Below are 14495 nucleotides of genomic sequence, written 5' to 3'. Positions count from 1 at the left end.
ACGCCGACCTGGCTCTTCTCTCAAGTCCCCCTCCCAGGTGCACAGCCTACACCCGTACCTCTAGAACCCAACTCTCCACAAACACAACCAAAATGATAACTAACCTGCCATGCTGGGGAGGTGAATACAGTTTCTCTTTTTTCTTTCTTGGGATAACTTATATGAAGACAAATTCAACATGTAGTTGTATTAACTTAAAAACATAACATAGCTGAGATGTTGTGGGTGGTCCCCAATCCCAGAAAACATTTGTTTTAGTAAAGAGCTTCCTCCTCTTCTTCTTCCTCTTCCTCCTCCTCCTCCTCCTCCTCTACTTCTTCTTCCTCTTCTTCTTCTTCTTCTTCTTCCTCCTCCTCCTCCTCCTCCCTCCTCCTCCTTCCTCCTCCTCCTCTTTCTTCTTCTCCTTCTCTTTCTCCTCCTCCTTCTTCTCCTCCTCCTCCTCCTCCTCCTCCTCCTTCTTCCTCTTCCTCTCCTTCTTCTCCTCTTTCCTCTTCACCTTCTCCTTCTTTTCTTCTCTTTCTCTTTCTCCTTCTCCTTCTTCTTTTTTGTGGTACTATAATCCAGGGGCACTCTACCTCCAAGCTAAACCCCACCTCCAGCCCTATTTTTTTTTTTTTTTTCAGGTTTTGGGATGGAAGCAAGGGGAATCGACCTCTGAGCCACACCTCCCGCCCTACTTTCTATTCTTTTTTTTTTTTTTTTGTGGTACTGGGGGTGGGACCGAGGGGCTTTTCTACCTCCAGGCTATACTCCCAGACCTATTTTATAATTTATTTGGAAACAGAGTCTCACTAAGTTGCTGAGAGCCTCACTCAGTAGCTGAGGCTGCCTTTGAACCTGTATGATCCTCCTGTCTCAGCCTCCCAAGTACTAGGATTACAAGTGTGCACCACTACGCCTGGCTCTTATTCTTTATTTTGAAACAGGGTTTCACTAAGTTGCAGAGGGCCTCACTAAGTAACTGAGGCTGTCCTCTTACGGCAATCCTCCTGTCTCAGCCTCCCAAGTGTTGGGATTACAGGCGTGTGCCACCACGCCGGCTGTAGTAGGGAGAGCTTCTTATAGGTCAAGGGAGCCAGGACTGCTCCCCTCGTAGCCAGCCCATGTTCCAATGAAAGGAAAGGGGCTTGGGGCTGGTTTGGGGCTTCCTCCACTAGGCGACTCCAAACCTTGTCATTCTACTTTGCATTCAAATAAACAGGAGTTACTGGCCCAGCCTGGAGGTGAGGAGAAGTGCACACCTCAGAGGAAACACACATCTGGTCTGGGGCTACTTGTCTCGTGGCAAAGTCACTTTGGTGCCAGCACAACCACAGGAGGAAACTCAGTGGCCAAACATGCTGCCACCCCACCCCCAAGATGGGGTGAGCACTAAACTAAAAATGATGGAAAACTCACACTAGGACTATTTAATGAGTGCCAGATACCTGGAAGGCTAACCTCTATGGACATCCATTTAATTATGCTAGACGGAATGAATGAAGAAAAGTCACCCCTAGAATTTGGATGTCAGGAGGTGAAAGTCGTTACCTCCCATCCTGTGAGTCTAAGTGAGTCAAGAAAGACTTTCTGGGTGAGGCAACTGCTAAGCTAATTCCTTAAAGGCATGGAACCAGCCAGGCAAAAGCAGGAGATAGGCTGGAGAGTGAAGCCATGCACCAGGCAGACAGCTCTGGAGGCAATGGCGCCACTGTGGGGCTGCAAGCCATCAAAGGATGCCAGCACAGATTTCAAGACGGTTAACAGGGAGCCACTGAGGCTTCTAGGCAGAGAGTGACAAGACCCAGGGATACCAAAGTCTCCCTGCCTCTGCCTTCCAATTGTTGATGCTCTAGAACAGCTGCATAATTGACCTAAAAAATTAGAAAGCAAGCCTCATGGAGTCAGTCTTGCAAACTGATAAGTTAGGTAAGATCCGATTACTGGGTCAAGGTAGAGAATGGACCTTGGCTCGCCTCTTGGTGAATGTAGTAAAACCTGTACAATTGGAGAGATTCAGGCTAGAGATAGAGAGGACGGGCAAGCCCAATATGAGGATGCTCTAAACCGGACTAGCAAGAGGCTGATCTGCAGTCCACACCCACATAAGAGAAAAGAATCCGCATGCATTTCCACAACCAATGAAGCCACAAGCCACACCCGCAAAGATTTAATAAGAGATGTGACTGCTCCAACAGGCGAAAAGAAGGCTTCACATCCTTTGACCCAGCATTTTCACTTCTGAAAATGGGAGCTACCCATAGAACTATAAAAAGAAATACAAAGATGTTCACTGCAGCATTGCTTACCAGAGTGAAAAACATAAAGCATTGTGAATATCCAACAACACAATAGGAACTGCTAAATAAATCATGGCCACATTTAAATCCTAAGCAGCGCCGGGCGTGGTGGCGCACGCTTGTAATCCCCGCGCTTGGGAGGCAGAGACAGGAGGATCGCGCAGGTTCGAAGCCAGCCGCGCGCGTTGGCTTAGGAGACCCTGTTTCCAAATATAAAAATGTAAAAATAGGTCTGGGAGTGTAGCCCGGAGGTAGAAGGGCTTCCAGGAACCCCAGTACCACCAAAAAATAAATAAATAAAAATAAAAAAAAATAAATAAATCCTAAGCAGCTATGAAAGATGATGACTGACATGAAAAGATAGTTATAAGCCGGGCATGGTGGCGCACGCTTGTAATCCCCGCGCTTGGGAAGCTGAGACAGGAGGATCGCGCGGGTTCAAAGCCAGCCGCAGCTACTTAGTGAGGCTCTCAGCAACTTAGTGAGACCCTGTTTCCAAATAAAATATTAAAAAGGTCTGGAAGTATAGCCCGGAGGTAGAAAGCCCCTGGGTTCCACCCCCAGTACCACCATAAATAAATAAATAAATAAATAGTTATGTTATATTGTTGGATGAAAAAGCATGTTACACATATATACACAGACACACAGACACACTCTGAAATGCCAGCAGAGAGTTTCTCTTTTAAAAACCTATTTCGAGCCAGGCGTGGTGGCACACTCTTGTAATCCCCACGCTTGGGAGGCTGAGACAGGAGGATCGCGGTTCATGGACAGCCTCAGCTACTTGGTGAGGCCCTCTGCAACTCAGTGAGACTCTGTTTCAAAATAAAGAATAAAAAATTGGGCAGGGGGTGTAGTGCGGAGGTCAAATGCCTCTGGGTTCCATCCCCAAACCCGCAAAAAAAAAAAAAAAAAAAAGGTTGTGAAAGGATTGTGAACTAATCTACATGGGATTTTTAGCACATAGTAGGTGTTCAATAAATGCCAAGTATCATCTGTTTTTGCTCAATTTCCCTTCAATTAATAGACATTCTTTGCAGAAGTAGATACTTTTAAAAAATCAAGCCTCCGGCCCTTTGCCATACCTGTTTCTAGAGCAGTCATCTTCTAACAGGGTGGAGGGCCTCCTTGCAGGTGTTGTGGGCTGTCACACCTCAGGAGAGGGGTGCTACTGGCATCTAGTAGGCAGAGGCCTGGGCTGCTGCTCAACATCCAGAATACACAGGACGTCCCTCACTACCACAAAGAATGAGCTGGCCCCAAACGCTGGCCTGTCATAGTGGCACCTTCTGATTTGTAGGAAACTCTCACCATGATGTCTTTCTGATTCCTCGAATCTACCGCTCCAACCAGCTCGCTCCATTCAAGAGAGACACATCGCTGTGATTACTCAGGTGACCAGACACTCCGAGGAGCCAGACACAGCCCCCGCATGCACGCAGACTGCAAAGCGCAGCGACACAAGGAGCACTGGGGGAAGAGCCCTGAGGCCTGAGTCTTCCCCCTGCACGAGGACGGCTCCCCTGGAGGAGGATAATGGTTCAAGATGAGCTGCCACTATTTCTTTTTTCTTTTTTCTTTTTTTTCTTTTTTTGGTACTGGGGATGGAACCCAGAGGCTTCCTACCGCCAGGCTACACTCCCAGACCTATTTTATATTTTATTTGGAAACAGGGTCTCACTAAGTTGCTGAGAGCCTCACTAAGTAGTTGAGGCTGGATAGAACCTGTGCGATCCTCCTGTCTCAGCCTCCCAAGCGCAGGGATTACAAGCATGTGCCACCATGCCCGGCTACTATTTCTTTTTTAAAAGTGCTAAGAATTATCCTCTTGGGTGAAGAGTTAACAGCTCTGGTGGGCCCAGCGCCCTGTAGCAGTTAACCCATTGTGGGCCACCCCCACTAAGGCTTCTCAATGGTGCTTCTGTCCACAGCTGTGACACCCCACAGCACAGAATCGCAGTAAAGACAAGGGTCCTTTGAGACCAGAGAGAGGGAGGTGAAGATGTTCTTTGGTCCCGGCTCCAGCTGTGATCCCTGCCTTTCCTTCCAAACTGGCCAGACAATTGCATCCAACAAAGGTGTCCCAAAGTGCAGACCTTAGAGGCAACCTTGCTGAAGATGAGGAGAGACAAGGCCATGGAGCTTAACCTGGGTTTCTCCACCGTGGCATTGCTGACATGTGAGGCTGGATCTTTCCTTGTGGTGGGGACTGTCCTGTGCATTGCAAGGTTTTTACTGCAATAACCAGAGGTGCCCCTTGAGTTATGACAAGTAAAAGTGTCTCAAACATTGCCAGATAACCGCCGGGAGTAAAATTGGTCTCAGCTGAGAATGACTGGCTTAAGCAGATTCTAAATCCCTGTCAAGGGCAAGTTAGCTCTGACTGAAAATATTCAGAGATGCCAGGCACAGTGAAACACACCTATAATCGCAATACTCATGATCCCCCTGAAACAGGAGGATCGCAGGTTCAAGGCCAGCCTCCGCTACTTAATGGGGCCCTCTACAACTTAGTGAGACTCTGTTTCAAATGAAAAAAATAAAACAATGCTGGAGGTGTAGCTCAAAGGTAGAATGCCTCTGGGTTCAATCTCCAGGACAGCAACAAATAGTCATAGAACCAAAGAGGAAACAAACAAATAAAACACAACTCTGTCACAAAATTAAACAACTCCTCAATACTAAAGCCAATCCCTTACCTGGAGATGCACTATAACCCTCAACAGATACTGAAAATAAAAAATTTTTGTATGCTGGTTGCAGTGGTGCACACCTGTAATCCCAGTACTTAGGAGGATGAAACAGGAGGATCACAGGTTCGAGGCCAGCCTCAGCAAATTAACGAGACTCTCAGCAACCCAGCAAAACACTAGGTCAGAAACAAAAAATAAAATGGCCTGAGGTGTATCTTGGAGGTAGAATGCTCCCGGATTAAATCCCTAGTAACACACACACACACACACACACACACACACACACACACACTGTTTTGTGCTTTCAACACTGTTGACTGAGCCCCTACTGTGTGCCTGGCACTTTTCTGGGTACTGGGGCACAGCAGTGGGTGGGAAAGACTGAGAGCACACTCTCAAACTGCTTACCCAGCTCTGAGCTGCACACACTCCAGCACTGACTAATTACCTATGCTGGGAGAAACCAAAACTGGCTCCAGGAACTTAGAGATATAAAACCACTCCCCACAGTGAACACTGATTTAGCAGCTATGGCCTCTGAGCCTCAAATGTACTGCACATGGCTCATCTAGGACATCTACATCCTCACTGCATACATGGGGACACTGAGGCTACAGAAGTGGAGGAGGAAAACCGGGATACGACTCCATACTACCACAATCATGCCTGATGGAACTACTGTCCACAAGCCCCGGTAACCCATCAGAGCAAAGCAAGGGGCTGCCCTGGGTGCCAGTCTCTTCTGTCCAAGTCAGTCTTGAGGTTTTGCCTGTTTATGGGTTTCTGCTGGACTCTGCTCTGGGGGCTGGTGTCTTCCTGTAAGGCCACCGAGTAAATTAGCAGGGTGGAGCACTGGGAGAGTTCCCGTGCAAGAAAGGAAAGCAGAAGCTCAGGTTGCGGGCACTTTATGTGGACCCGAAAGGCAAAGGGCAGAGGCAGATGGTACTGGCTTCTGTTTCCCAGTTTCCACCTAGGGCCTGGGCTGGGGGAGGGGAGAGAGGAAAGAGGGTCTGAAACTGGCTCAGGGACCGACTACCTTCCCAGTGTTCCCATGACCTCCTTCGACATGACACATGGGAGAAGAGAAGGGTCTTCCTCCTTTTTTTTTTTTTTTTTTTTTGCAGTACTATACTAGGGATGGAACCCAGGGGCATTCTACCTCTGAATGATACCCCCAGACTGAGGCCTTTTACAACTCTTTTGGAGCCTAAAATGAAGGAAAGATTTGTGCCAAGCACCCGGCATCTGACATCATCCCATAAAGCAGCTCTCCCCTGCCCTGACTCCAATCCTGAGTGAAAGGAAAACTTTGAGTGGCTTCTCCTAAAAAAGGGACCTAGAGTTCTGCAACTCCATCTTCAAGTCCCTCCGGCCCTACCTTTCCAGGTGGTTGTATAGTCTTTGGTCTGGAGTAGGAGAATTCTTGGGGGGAAAGGTTCACAGGTCCCATAAAGGAGAGGTTGGGGGAGCAGAGTTTATTCATTGTAAAGGGAAGGAAGAGTTGAGAGTCTTTCTGAAAGGGAAGAAAACTGGGGCGAGAAATGAAGGGTTTGGGGGAAGAGAGGATAGATGTTTGGGGAGGGGTGAGTGGAAGATGGGAGCCTGACTGGGAAAATGCAAAAGTTAGAGGCATTTGGGGGAAATAGACGATTGGAGAGCAGGAGGGAGTGAAGAGGTGGGGTGCACCTGAGGAATGGAGGGGCGTCTGGAAGAGATGACGGGCTTGAGAATGCATGAAAAGAGATGGGGACGATGTGACAGGTTAAGGAGAGAGACGCTGCGGGCGTGACCTGGGGCAGGAAGAATTTGAAGTGCTTGGAAGGAAAGGGGGTCTAGGAAGCAGGGAACTGGAGTCGGGTGTGGAGACGAGGATGACTTGGGGGCGTTCGGGGGAAGCGCTCGGGTACGCCTGGAGGCGCTCTGGGACGGGGCTGCGGGCCAGCCCCCACCATCACCCCGGCTCACCGAAAAAGGGCGGTAGGTGGGACACCGCCTCCAGGAAGGGCCCGGTCTCGATCTGCTTGTCCGCCGGCAGTGGCTTCAGCAGGTGCTCGGCTAACAGCGCCATTTCGGGGTCGAGACCTGCGGTGATGCCCCAGCCGGCGCCGCGGGCGTCCACGCCGCTCCCCGGGCCGCCGCCGTCAGCGCCCGGACCGTCGCCGCCGCCCGCCGCAGGCTCCCGGGACGCCAGCGTCGCCACTTCCGCCCGCTCCGCGCCCTCGTCCCCGAGCGCTCAGCGCCGCCCGCCGGCCGAGCGCCTAAGCGGCCGCGCGCGCCGCCCCGCCCTCCCGCGCGCGCCCAATCCGCGCCCGCCGCCGCGCCGGCCCGTCCAATCCGCGCCCGCCGCCCGAGGCTTTGCGCCGCCATTGGCCAGGGGGCGGGGCGGAGAGGCAGCGCGCGGCTCGCGGGTCGCGGTCCGCCGGGGCGAGCCGCTCCCAGGTGAGACTCTCCCGGGTGTGCCTCCCGCCGCCCCCGGCCCGGCCCCCCACCCGGGCAGGCCGGCTCGGACCGAGTCTCTCGCGCCTACCAGGTTACGGCCCATCCCGGTCCGCGATCCTCAGGGCCTCCTGCTTCTCCCAGAGCAGGGACCTGTCCTCCACCTGCCCCTGGTGTCCGGTAGGACGCGCAGGGGCTAGGGTTCTCTTTAGCTTCAGCCGGCGGACGCCCACCCTCGATCAGCGGCCTTACGCCTGTTGTGTCCTGCTCAAGTCAGAAGCCACGTCAGCCACGGACCAGCTGGGCCCCCATCCCCAACAGCTGGAGTGCAGTATGAGCTCAACAGCCTGATGTTACCCGCGTACTCAGACCCGTTTGTAACGCAATTCAACCACCACCTGGCTGGGCGCTTCTTTACTGAACCTGACATCACCCCAACAGCCCAGGGTCTATGCTTCTCACGACCGGAACCCCCATCGTCTTACTCTGGATGCTCATATCCTAGAACCAGATGCTTAGTTTATCCAGGAGACTGTGGTGGCTGGCAGTCTCATTCATCCCAGAATAAATATTCATTGTGTTTCTCCCAGGATAAAGTGATGAACGATATGGCAAAATCCCTGGTGAACATTCTAGTTAAGGACATGCTACAATACAATATGTAAATAGGTAAGACAATTTCACACACCGACGAGTATAAGAGAGGAAAAATCCGAGTAGGGTAACAAGGTAACTTTAAGGTGGCAGCCTGGGGTGGTGGCGCACACTTGGAATCCCAGTTCTTGGGAGGCGGAGACGGGAGGATCGCGGTTCACGGCCAGCAGCTACTTAGAGAGGCTCTCTGCAACGTAGTGAGACCCTGTTTCAAAATAAAGAATAAAAAATAGGGCTGGGAGTGTAGTTCAGAGGTAGAATGCCCCTGGGTTCCATCTCCAGTAACACACACACACACACACACACACACACACACACACACACACACACTTTAAGGTGGCAAAGATCTTGGCGTGTGCACGGATGCACAGTGAGCAGAGCAGGGGAGGAGAGAAGGGCAGGGGAGTAGGCGAGGGATAAGGGAGCTGAAAAGACTTGGGAGAGGTAAGGAGTTTGCATTTTATGATAAGAGTAATGAGAAATAATTGGTGCCAGAAAATATCTGTCAACATTTATTAAGTATTTTAATTTTATATTTTGGGGGACCGATGAGAAAAGAGATTATTGTAAACCAAGGGCACAACCTAGGTAGAATCAGGAAGTGACAGGGGCTGGAGCTGGGGAGACAAAGCCATCATCATCTCTTGCACATCACCTGGACCATAACATGCCCTGTCAAGTCAGATCTCCTGTTGATAGGAGCCCAAGCCACAAACCTTGGCTTATTCCCACTCCACCCAACCTCAGTACCTGAGCACCCTATGATACCATCTCCACAAAGCCTTGTCAGCCTGCCCAGCACCCCAGCTCAGTGCCAGAACCCCACCCATCTTTCAGACGCCTCCACCAATTCCATAGGCCCACGTGAGGGCGTCTGCCATAAGATGACATCCTGATTTCTCAACTTGCTCCATCCATCCAAGCCATTGAGAAACCATGGCTGATACAAGAAACATCTTGACATAGAACATGGACCTGGTGTGCTGAGACAGATACTTGCTCTGGGTTAGTGGGGTATCTTGAAAGTTCAGCCTTGCTAAGGATTGGGAGGACTTTGGACAGTGAGGCTCACACATCCATCCAAATGGCACTATTAGGCTATTCACTGCACCAGCCATTGCATTTGCCTGAGTTGTTAGCTTTTCAGAGTCCTCAAGAGAAGTCGGAAGCTTAGGTTTGTAGGTTAGAATCACTTGATTTTCAGCCAGGTGTGGTGGTGCTGAGACAAGAGGATCACAGGTTCGAGGCCAACCTCAGCAATTTAATGAGACTCGGTTTCAAAATAAAAAGGGCTACCTGGGTGTGGTGGCACAATACTTTAATTCCAGTACTAGGGAGACTGAGATAGGAGGATTGCAGGTTGAGGACAGCCTTAGCAAATAGTGAGATGCTCATCAACCTAGTGAGACCCTGCTTCAAAATAAAAATAAAGAGCTGGGCGTGGCAGCACAGACTTGGAATCCTAGTACTCGGGAGGGTGAGATTGAAGGATCGCAGGTTCGAGGACAGCCTCAGCAAATACTGAGACTCTCATCAACCTAGCGAGTCCCTGTCTCCAAATAAGAAATGAAATTGGTAACTTGGAGATAGAATGCCTCTGCGTTCAATTCTCAGTACTTAAAACAAATAAGTAAAATAAAATAGGACTGGGGGTGAAGCTCAGAGTTAGAATGTCCCTGGGTTCGATCCCCAGTAACACACACACACACACACACACACACACACACACTGAAAAGGGGTAGGGATTTAATGTAAAGGTAAAATTTCTCTAAGTTCAACCCTAGTACAAAAAAAACACCCTCGAAATTAGCCATTTCTCCAGAGACCTGGCTCTTTTCAGTGGCATATGGCGTTTAGAAACCAAGACCTAAGCTGGGCGTGGTGGCCCACACTTGTAATCCCAGTACTTGGGAGGCTAAGACAGGAAGATCACAGGTTTGTGGCCAGCCTCAGCTACTTAGTGAGGCTCTCTGTAACTTGTTTTAAAATAAAAAATAGCACCGGGCGTGGTGGCGCACGCTTGTAATCCCCGCGCTCGGGAGGCGGAGACAGGAGGATCGCGCAGGTTCGAAGCCAGCCGCGCTGGCTTAAGAGACCCTGTTTCCAAATAAAAATATAAAATAGGTCTGGGAGTGTAGCCCAGATGTAGAAGGGCTTCCAGGAACCCCAGTACCACCAAAAAAAAAAAAAAAAAAAAGAATAAATAGGGTTGGGAGGGGTGCTAGAGCTCGGAAGGTAGAGTGTCCCTGGGATCAATCCCCAGTACTGCAAAAAAAAAAAAAAAATGTACTTATTGTTACTGGGATGTCATTGCTCTGGATGTTCTCAGTGGGCAGAATTTTACACACACACACACACACACACACACACACTCACACTTATATCTCTATTTATTTGTTTCTGCCCAGATTGAAAACCACAAGATTTTCAAAACCACAAGATTTTCAATCTAGGCAGATACAATTCCAATATAACCCCACAGGGGTAGCACTGGTTTTCTCCTTCCCCAAGGTAGCGGACGGCTTTCTCTGCCGGTTAGAAGCCTGCTTTCCTCTGTGCAGTTACTGGACCAACCGTGACGTAACAATTTCCTGTTGTTGCTGCCGCCACACTCCCAACGGCTCGCACACCCCGTGCCAGGCTGCTCTTCCCTGAGGACACCCTACCACTCACCTGGGTTCTAGGCCACCGCACTGGACCACCCCCAGCCCATGGAGATACCAGCATTCTCCCATTTGGTCTCCCACACCCCTCTTCAGACCAGAATGTACCCTCAACTGTATCCTCAACCTCCTCATTGCTGAGGTTTGCCTTGAAGGATCCACATCCTGGCTTCTGGATTGAACCATTTAAGAATAAAGGGAGCCGGGCATGGTGGCCCATGCCTGTAATCCCAGTACTTGAGGATGAGACAGAGGATCGCAGGTTTGTGGAAAGCCCTGGCAATTTAGCAAGGCAGTTAGCCCTCAGCAACTTAGACCTTATTTCAAAATAATAATAAGAAAATGGGGCTGGGGTGTAATTCAGAGGCATAATACCCCTAGGTTCAATTCCCAGTATCACACCAAAGGGGGGAGGGGCAAATATGGTAGCGCAAACCTGTAATCCTAGTACTTAGGAGGCTGAGTCAGGAGAATTGCAAGTTCGAGGACAGCCTCAGCAAGTAGTGAGACTCTCGCCAACCTAGAAAGATCTTGTTTCAAAATAAAGATTAAAAAAATAGAAAAGCCAGGCACAGTGGCGCATGCTTGTAATCCCAGCATTTGGGAGACTGAGGCTGGAGGATGACAGTTCTCAGACAGACTCAGCTACTTAGCCTTTGCAATTCAATGAGACCCTGTTTCGAAAATAAAAAGACTAAAAAATAGGGCTGGGGGTGTGTGTGGTTTGAAGGAGGCGCCTCCTGGGTTACATCCTCAGTACTGCCAAAAAAAAGGGGGGGGCTGAGGGTGTAGCTCGGCAGTAGAATGCCTCTGGGTTCGATCCCTGGTATCACAAAAGGGGAGAGGAGGGGAAGGCCAGAAAAGGGCCAAGGAAGCGAGGAAGAGCCACATAAGCCTTCAGTGAGCTGGCTTAGCTACAGGCCACCAGTTCCCACCTCCAGCTTACTATAGCAAGACAGATATTCACACATGCAACAGGTATTTGTTGAATGTTGATTCTGAATCAAAGAAGACAGAGGACTTAATGAATGAACTAAACGTTGTGGGGGAGACACTACCAGGCACAGAGGAGCCCCCTTGTCTTTTGGGGTGATTGGGCTTTGATTCTTCTCCATTAACCACACACTCCCCTCTCAAGTTGATTGGCAGGACGAGCTGGACTGTGAAGTTAATTCCAGGCGTTGGAACTGACTCAGTGATGTGAGGTGTTCACCCTGCAAAGTTGTGTCATTTTCCTGAGCCAGCCTCACCCAGCGTTTATAGCATCTTTCCAAACTGAATCATCGAGTCCGGTCTTTCCCAGCAGCACCTGTTGGGATGGATGGAGCCAGCCTAGTTCACTGTGTTTTTGACATTTCATTCTGGAGACCGAGCAGTTTCATGTGCAGCCTACTTTTATTAAACAGTTATTATGTTTAGGGGCCAACACTAGCTGGGTGTGGTGGTACTTAATCCTAGTACTTGGGAGGCTGAGAAGGAAGTATCACAGGTTTAAGATTAGTGTTAGCAGCTTGGGGAGGTCCTCAGCAACTTAGTGAGACCCTGTTTCAAAATTAAAAAAAAAAAAACCAAGATAGAACTGGGGATGTAGCTTGAAGGTATAATACCCCTGGGTTCAATCCCCAGTACCAAAATAAACAGATAAATAGCTGGGCATGGTGGTGCACGCCTATAATTCCAGCACTGGGGAGGCTGAGAAAGGAGGATCATGGTTCACGGATAGCCTCAGCTACTTAGTGAGGCCCTCTGCAACTTAGTGAGTCCTTGTTTCAAAATAAAGAATAAAAAATAGGGCAGGGGGTGTAGCTCGGAGGTCAAATGCCCCTGGGTTCCATCCCCACACCCTAAAATAAATAAATAACATAACATAAAATAGGGCTAGGGGTATATATCAGAGGTAGAATGCCTCTAGGCTTATTTCCCAGTTTCACAAAAAAAAAAAAACAAGAAAAGGAAAGAAAGAGAGAGGGAGGGAGGGAGGGAGGAAGGAAGGAAGGAAGGAAGGAAGGAAGGAAGGAAGGAAGGGTGAGTCCCAATATGCCTGCTCTCTAGCTGTAGGACCTTGGGCAGGCCACCTCTGGTATGTTCCTATGGCTGCTGTAACATGTGACCACCACATTGAGGATTTCAAATAACTGAAATCTACTATCTCACCAATCTGGAGGTCAGAAGTCCAAAATCAGTTTCACAAAATCAAGGCAAAATCAAAGTGTGCTGTACCACACTATCGCAGAAGAGTCTGGAGGAGGCCCTGCCCCCTGCCTCTCCAGCTTCCGGTGGTTCTGGGTGTCCCTGGCTTGTGGCTGTATCACTCCATGTCCGTCTCCATCTTCACGTGGTCTTCTTCCTGTGAGTGCATGAAGTTTCCCTCTCTGCTCTTATAAGGGCGCATGTGATGATGTGTTTGTCACCTGCCACTACAACAAATACTTGAGATAATTAATTATAAAGAGAAAAAGGTAAGCCAGATGAGGTGGTTCACGCCTGTAATCCCAGCTACTCAGGATTCAGGCAGGAGAATCGCAAGTTCCAGGCCAGCCAGGGCAATGTAGTGAAGCCCTGTCTCAAAATTTAAAGCTGGGCGTGGTGGCGCACCTTGTAATCCCGGCATCTGGGAGGCTGAGACAGGAGAATCACAGTTAGTGGACAGCCTCAACTATTTAGTGAGGCCTTCTGCAACTTAGTGACAACGTGTTTCAAAATAAAGAATAAAAAAAAAATAGAGCTGGGGCTATAGCTCGGAGATAGAATTCCCTTGGGTTCCATCCCCAGTACCTCAATAAATAAGTAAATAAATAAATAATTTAAAAGAGGGCTAGGGAGCTGGGTGTGTGGTGGCGTCCTTTTTTTTTTTTTTTTTTTTTTTGCGTTACACCACAGTCCTATTTTTTATTCTTTATTTTGAAACAGGGTCTCACTGAGTTGTAAAGGGCCTCACTAAGTAGCTGAGGCTGTCCATAAACCACGATCCTCCTGTCTCAGCCTCCCAAATGATTACAAGCATGTGCCACCACGCCTGGCTTGGTGGCATGCTCTTATAATCCGAGTACTTGGGAGACTGAGACAGGAGGATCACAGTTTTGAAGCCAGCCTCAGTAATTTAGTGTAGCCTTCAACAACATAGTAAGACCTGTTTCAAAATAAAATAAAAAATACGGTTAGCGTATAGCAGAGAGGTAGAATGTCCCTGGGTTCCATCACCAGTGAAACATACACACACACACACACACACACACACACACGCGCGCGCACGCACACACACACACACACACACACACACACACACACGCAAAAACAAAACAAAAAACAAAAAAAAGAGAAGGTTTAATGGGCTTACAGTTTTGGAGCGTCCTGGTCATCATGGCTGGTCCCGTGTTGTGGGCCCATGGGACTTTGTGGTGAGGTGCCTGGTGGAAAAACTGCTCACCTCATGGCCAGTAAGTGGAAATGAGAAGGTCGAGTCCCACAGTCCCCTTAACCGCTGTGTCCCCTGCCCGTGATCAAAGACTCCCCACCACTCCCCTTCTGAGAGGTTTCACCAATTCCCAGTAGCGCCACAGGCTGGAAACCAAGTCTTTAACATGTGCGCCTTTAGGGGACATTCCAGGTCCAAACTGTGGTGGTGGGGGGCACTTAGTGCCCACTCAGGTAGCCCGGGATTGTCTCCCATCTCAACATCCTGGACTCCATCACCTCCGCCGAGGCCTCTTTTCCAAATATGGTGATAGCAGAGCTCCCACGGGGAGGATCAACCAGCCCTTCTCTGA

The 14495-nt window shown here is 49.5% G+C and overlaps 1 protein-coding gene across 1 annotated transcript in view; it reads right to left on the bottom strand.

The window, feature by feature from the left end:
• GLTP (glycolipid transfer protein) overlaps window positions 1-7043 on the bottom strand; it is a gene marked incomplete at both ends in the record, with an annotated part of 28157 nt that extends 21114 nt beyond the window's left edge. Inside the window, one exon of the mRNA XM_080717940.1 lies at window positions 6941-7043. Within this exon, the coding sequence (XP_080574066.1) occupies window positions 6941-7043 (103 nt within the window). The remainder of the gene's footprint in view (window positions 1-6940) is intronic.
• Between the last annotated feature and the right edge of the window lie 7452 nt (window positions 7044-14495).

The sequence above is a fragment of the Muscardinus avellanarius genome (genome assembly GCF_963383645.1).
Source record: "Muscardinus avellanarius genome assembly, chromosome: 21".
Taxonomy (NCBI): domain Eukaryota; kingdom Metazoa; phylum Chordata; class Mammalia; order Rodentia; family Gliridae; genus Muscardinus; species Muscardinus avellanarius.
The sequence above is the reverse complement of the archived record's forward strand: the minus strand, read 5'-3'. Positions and strand labels throughout refer to the sequence as shown.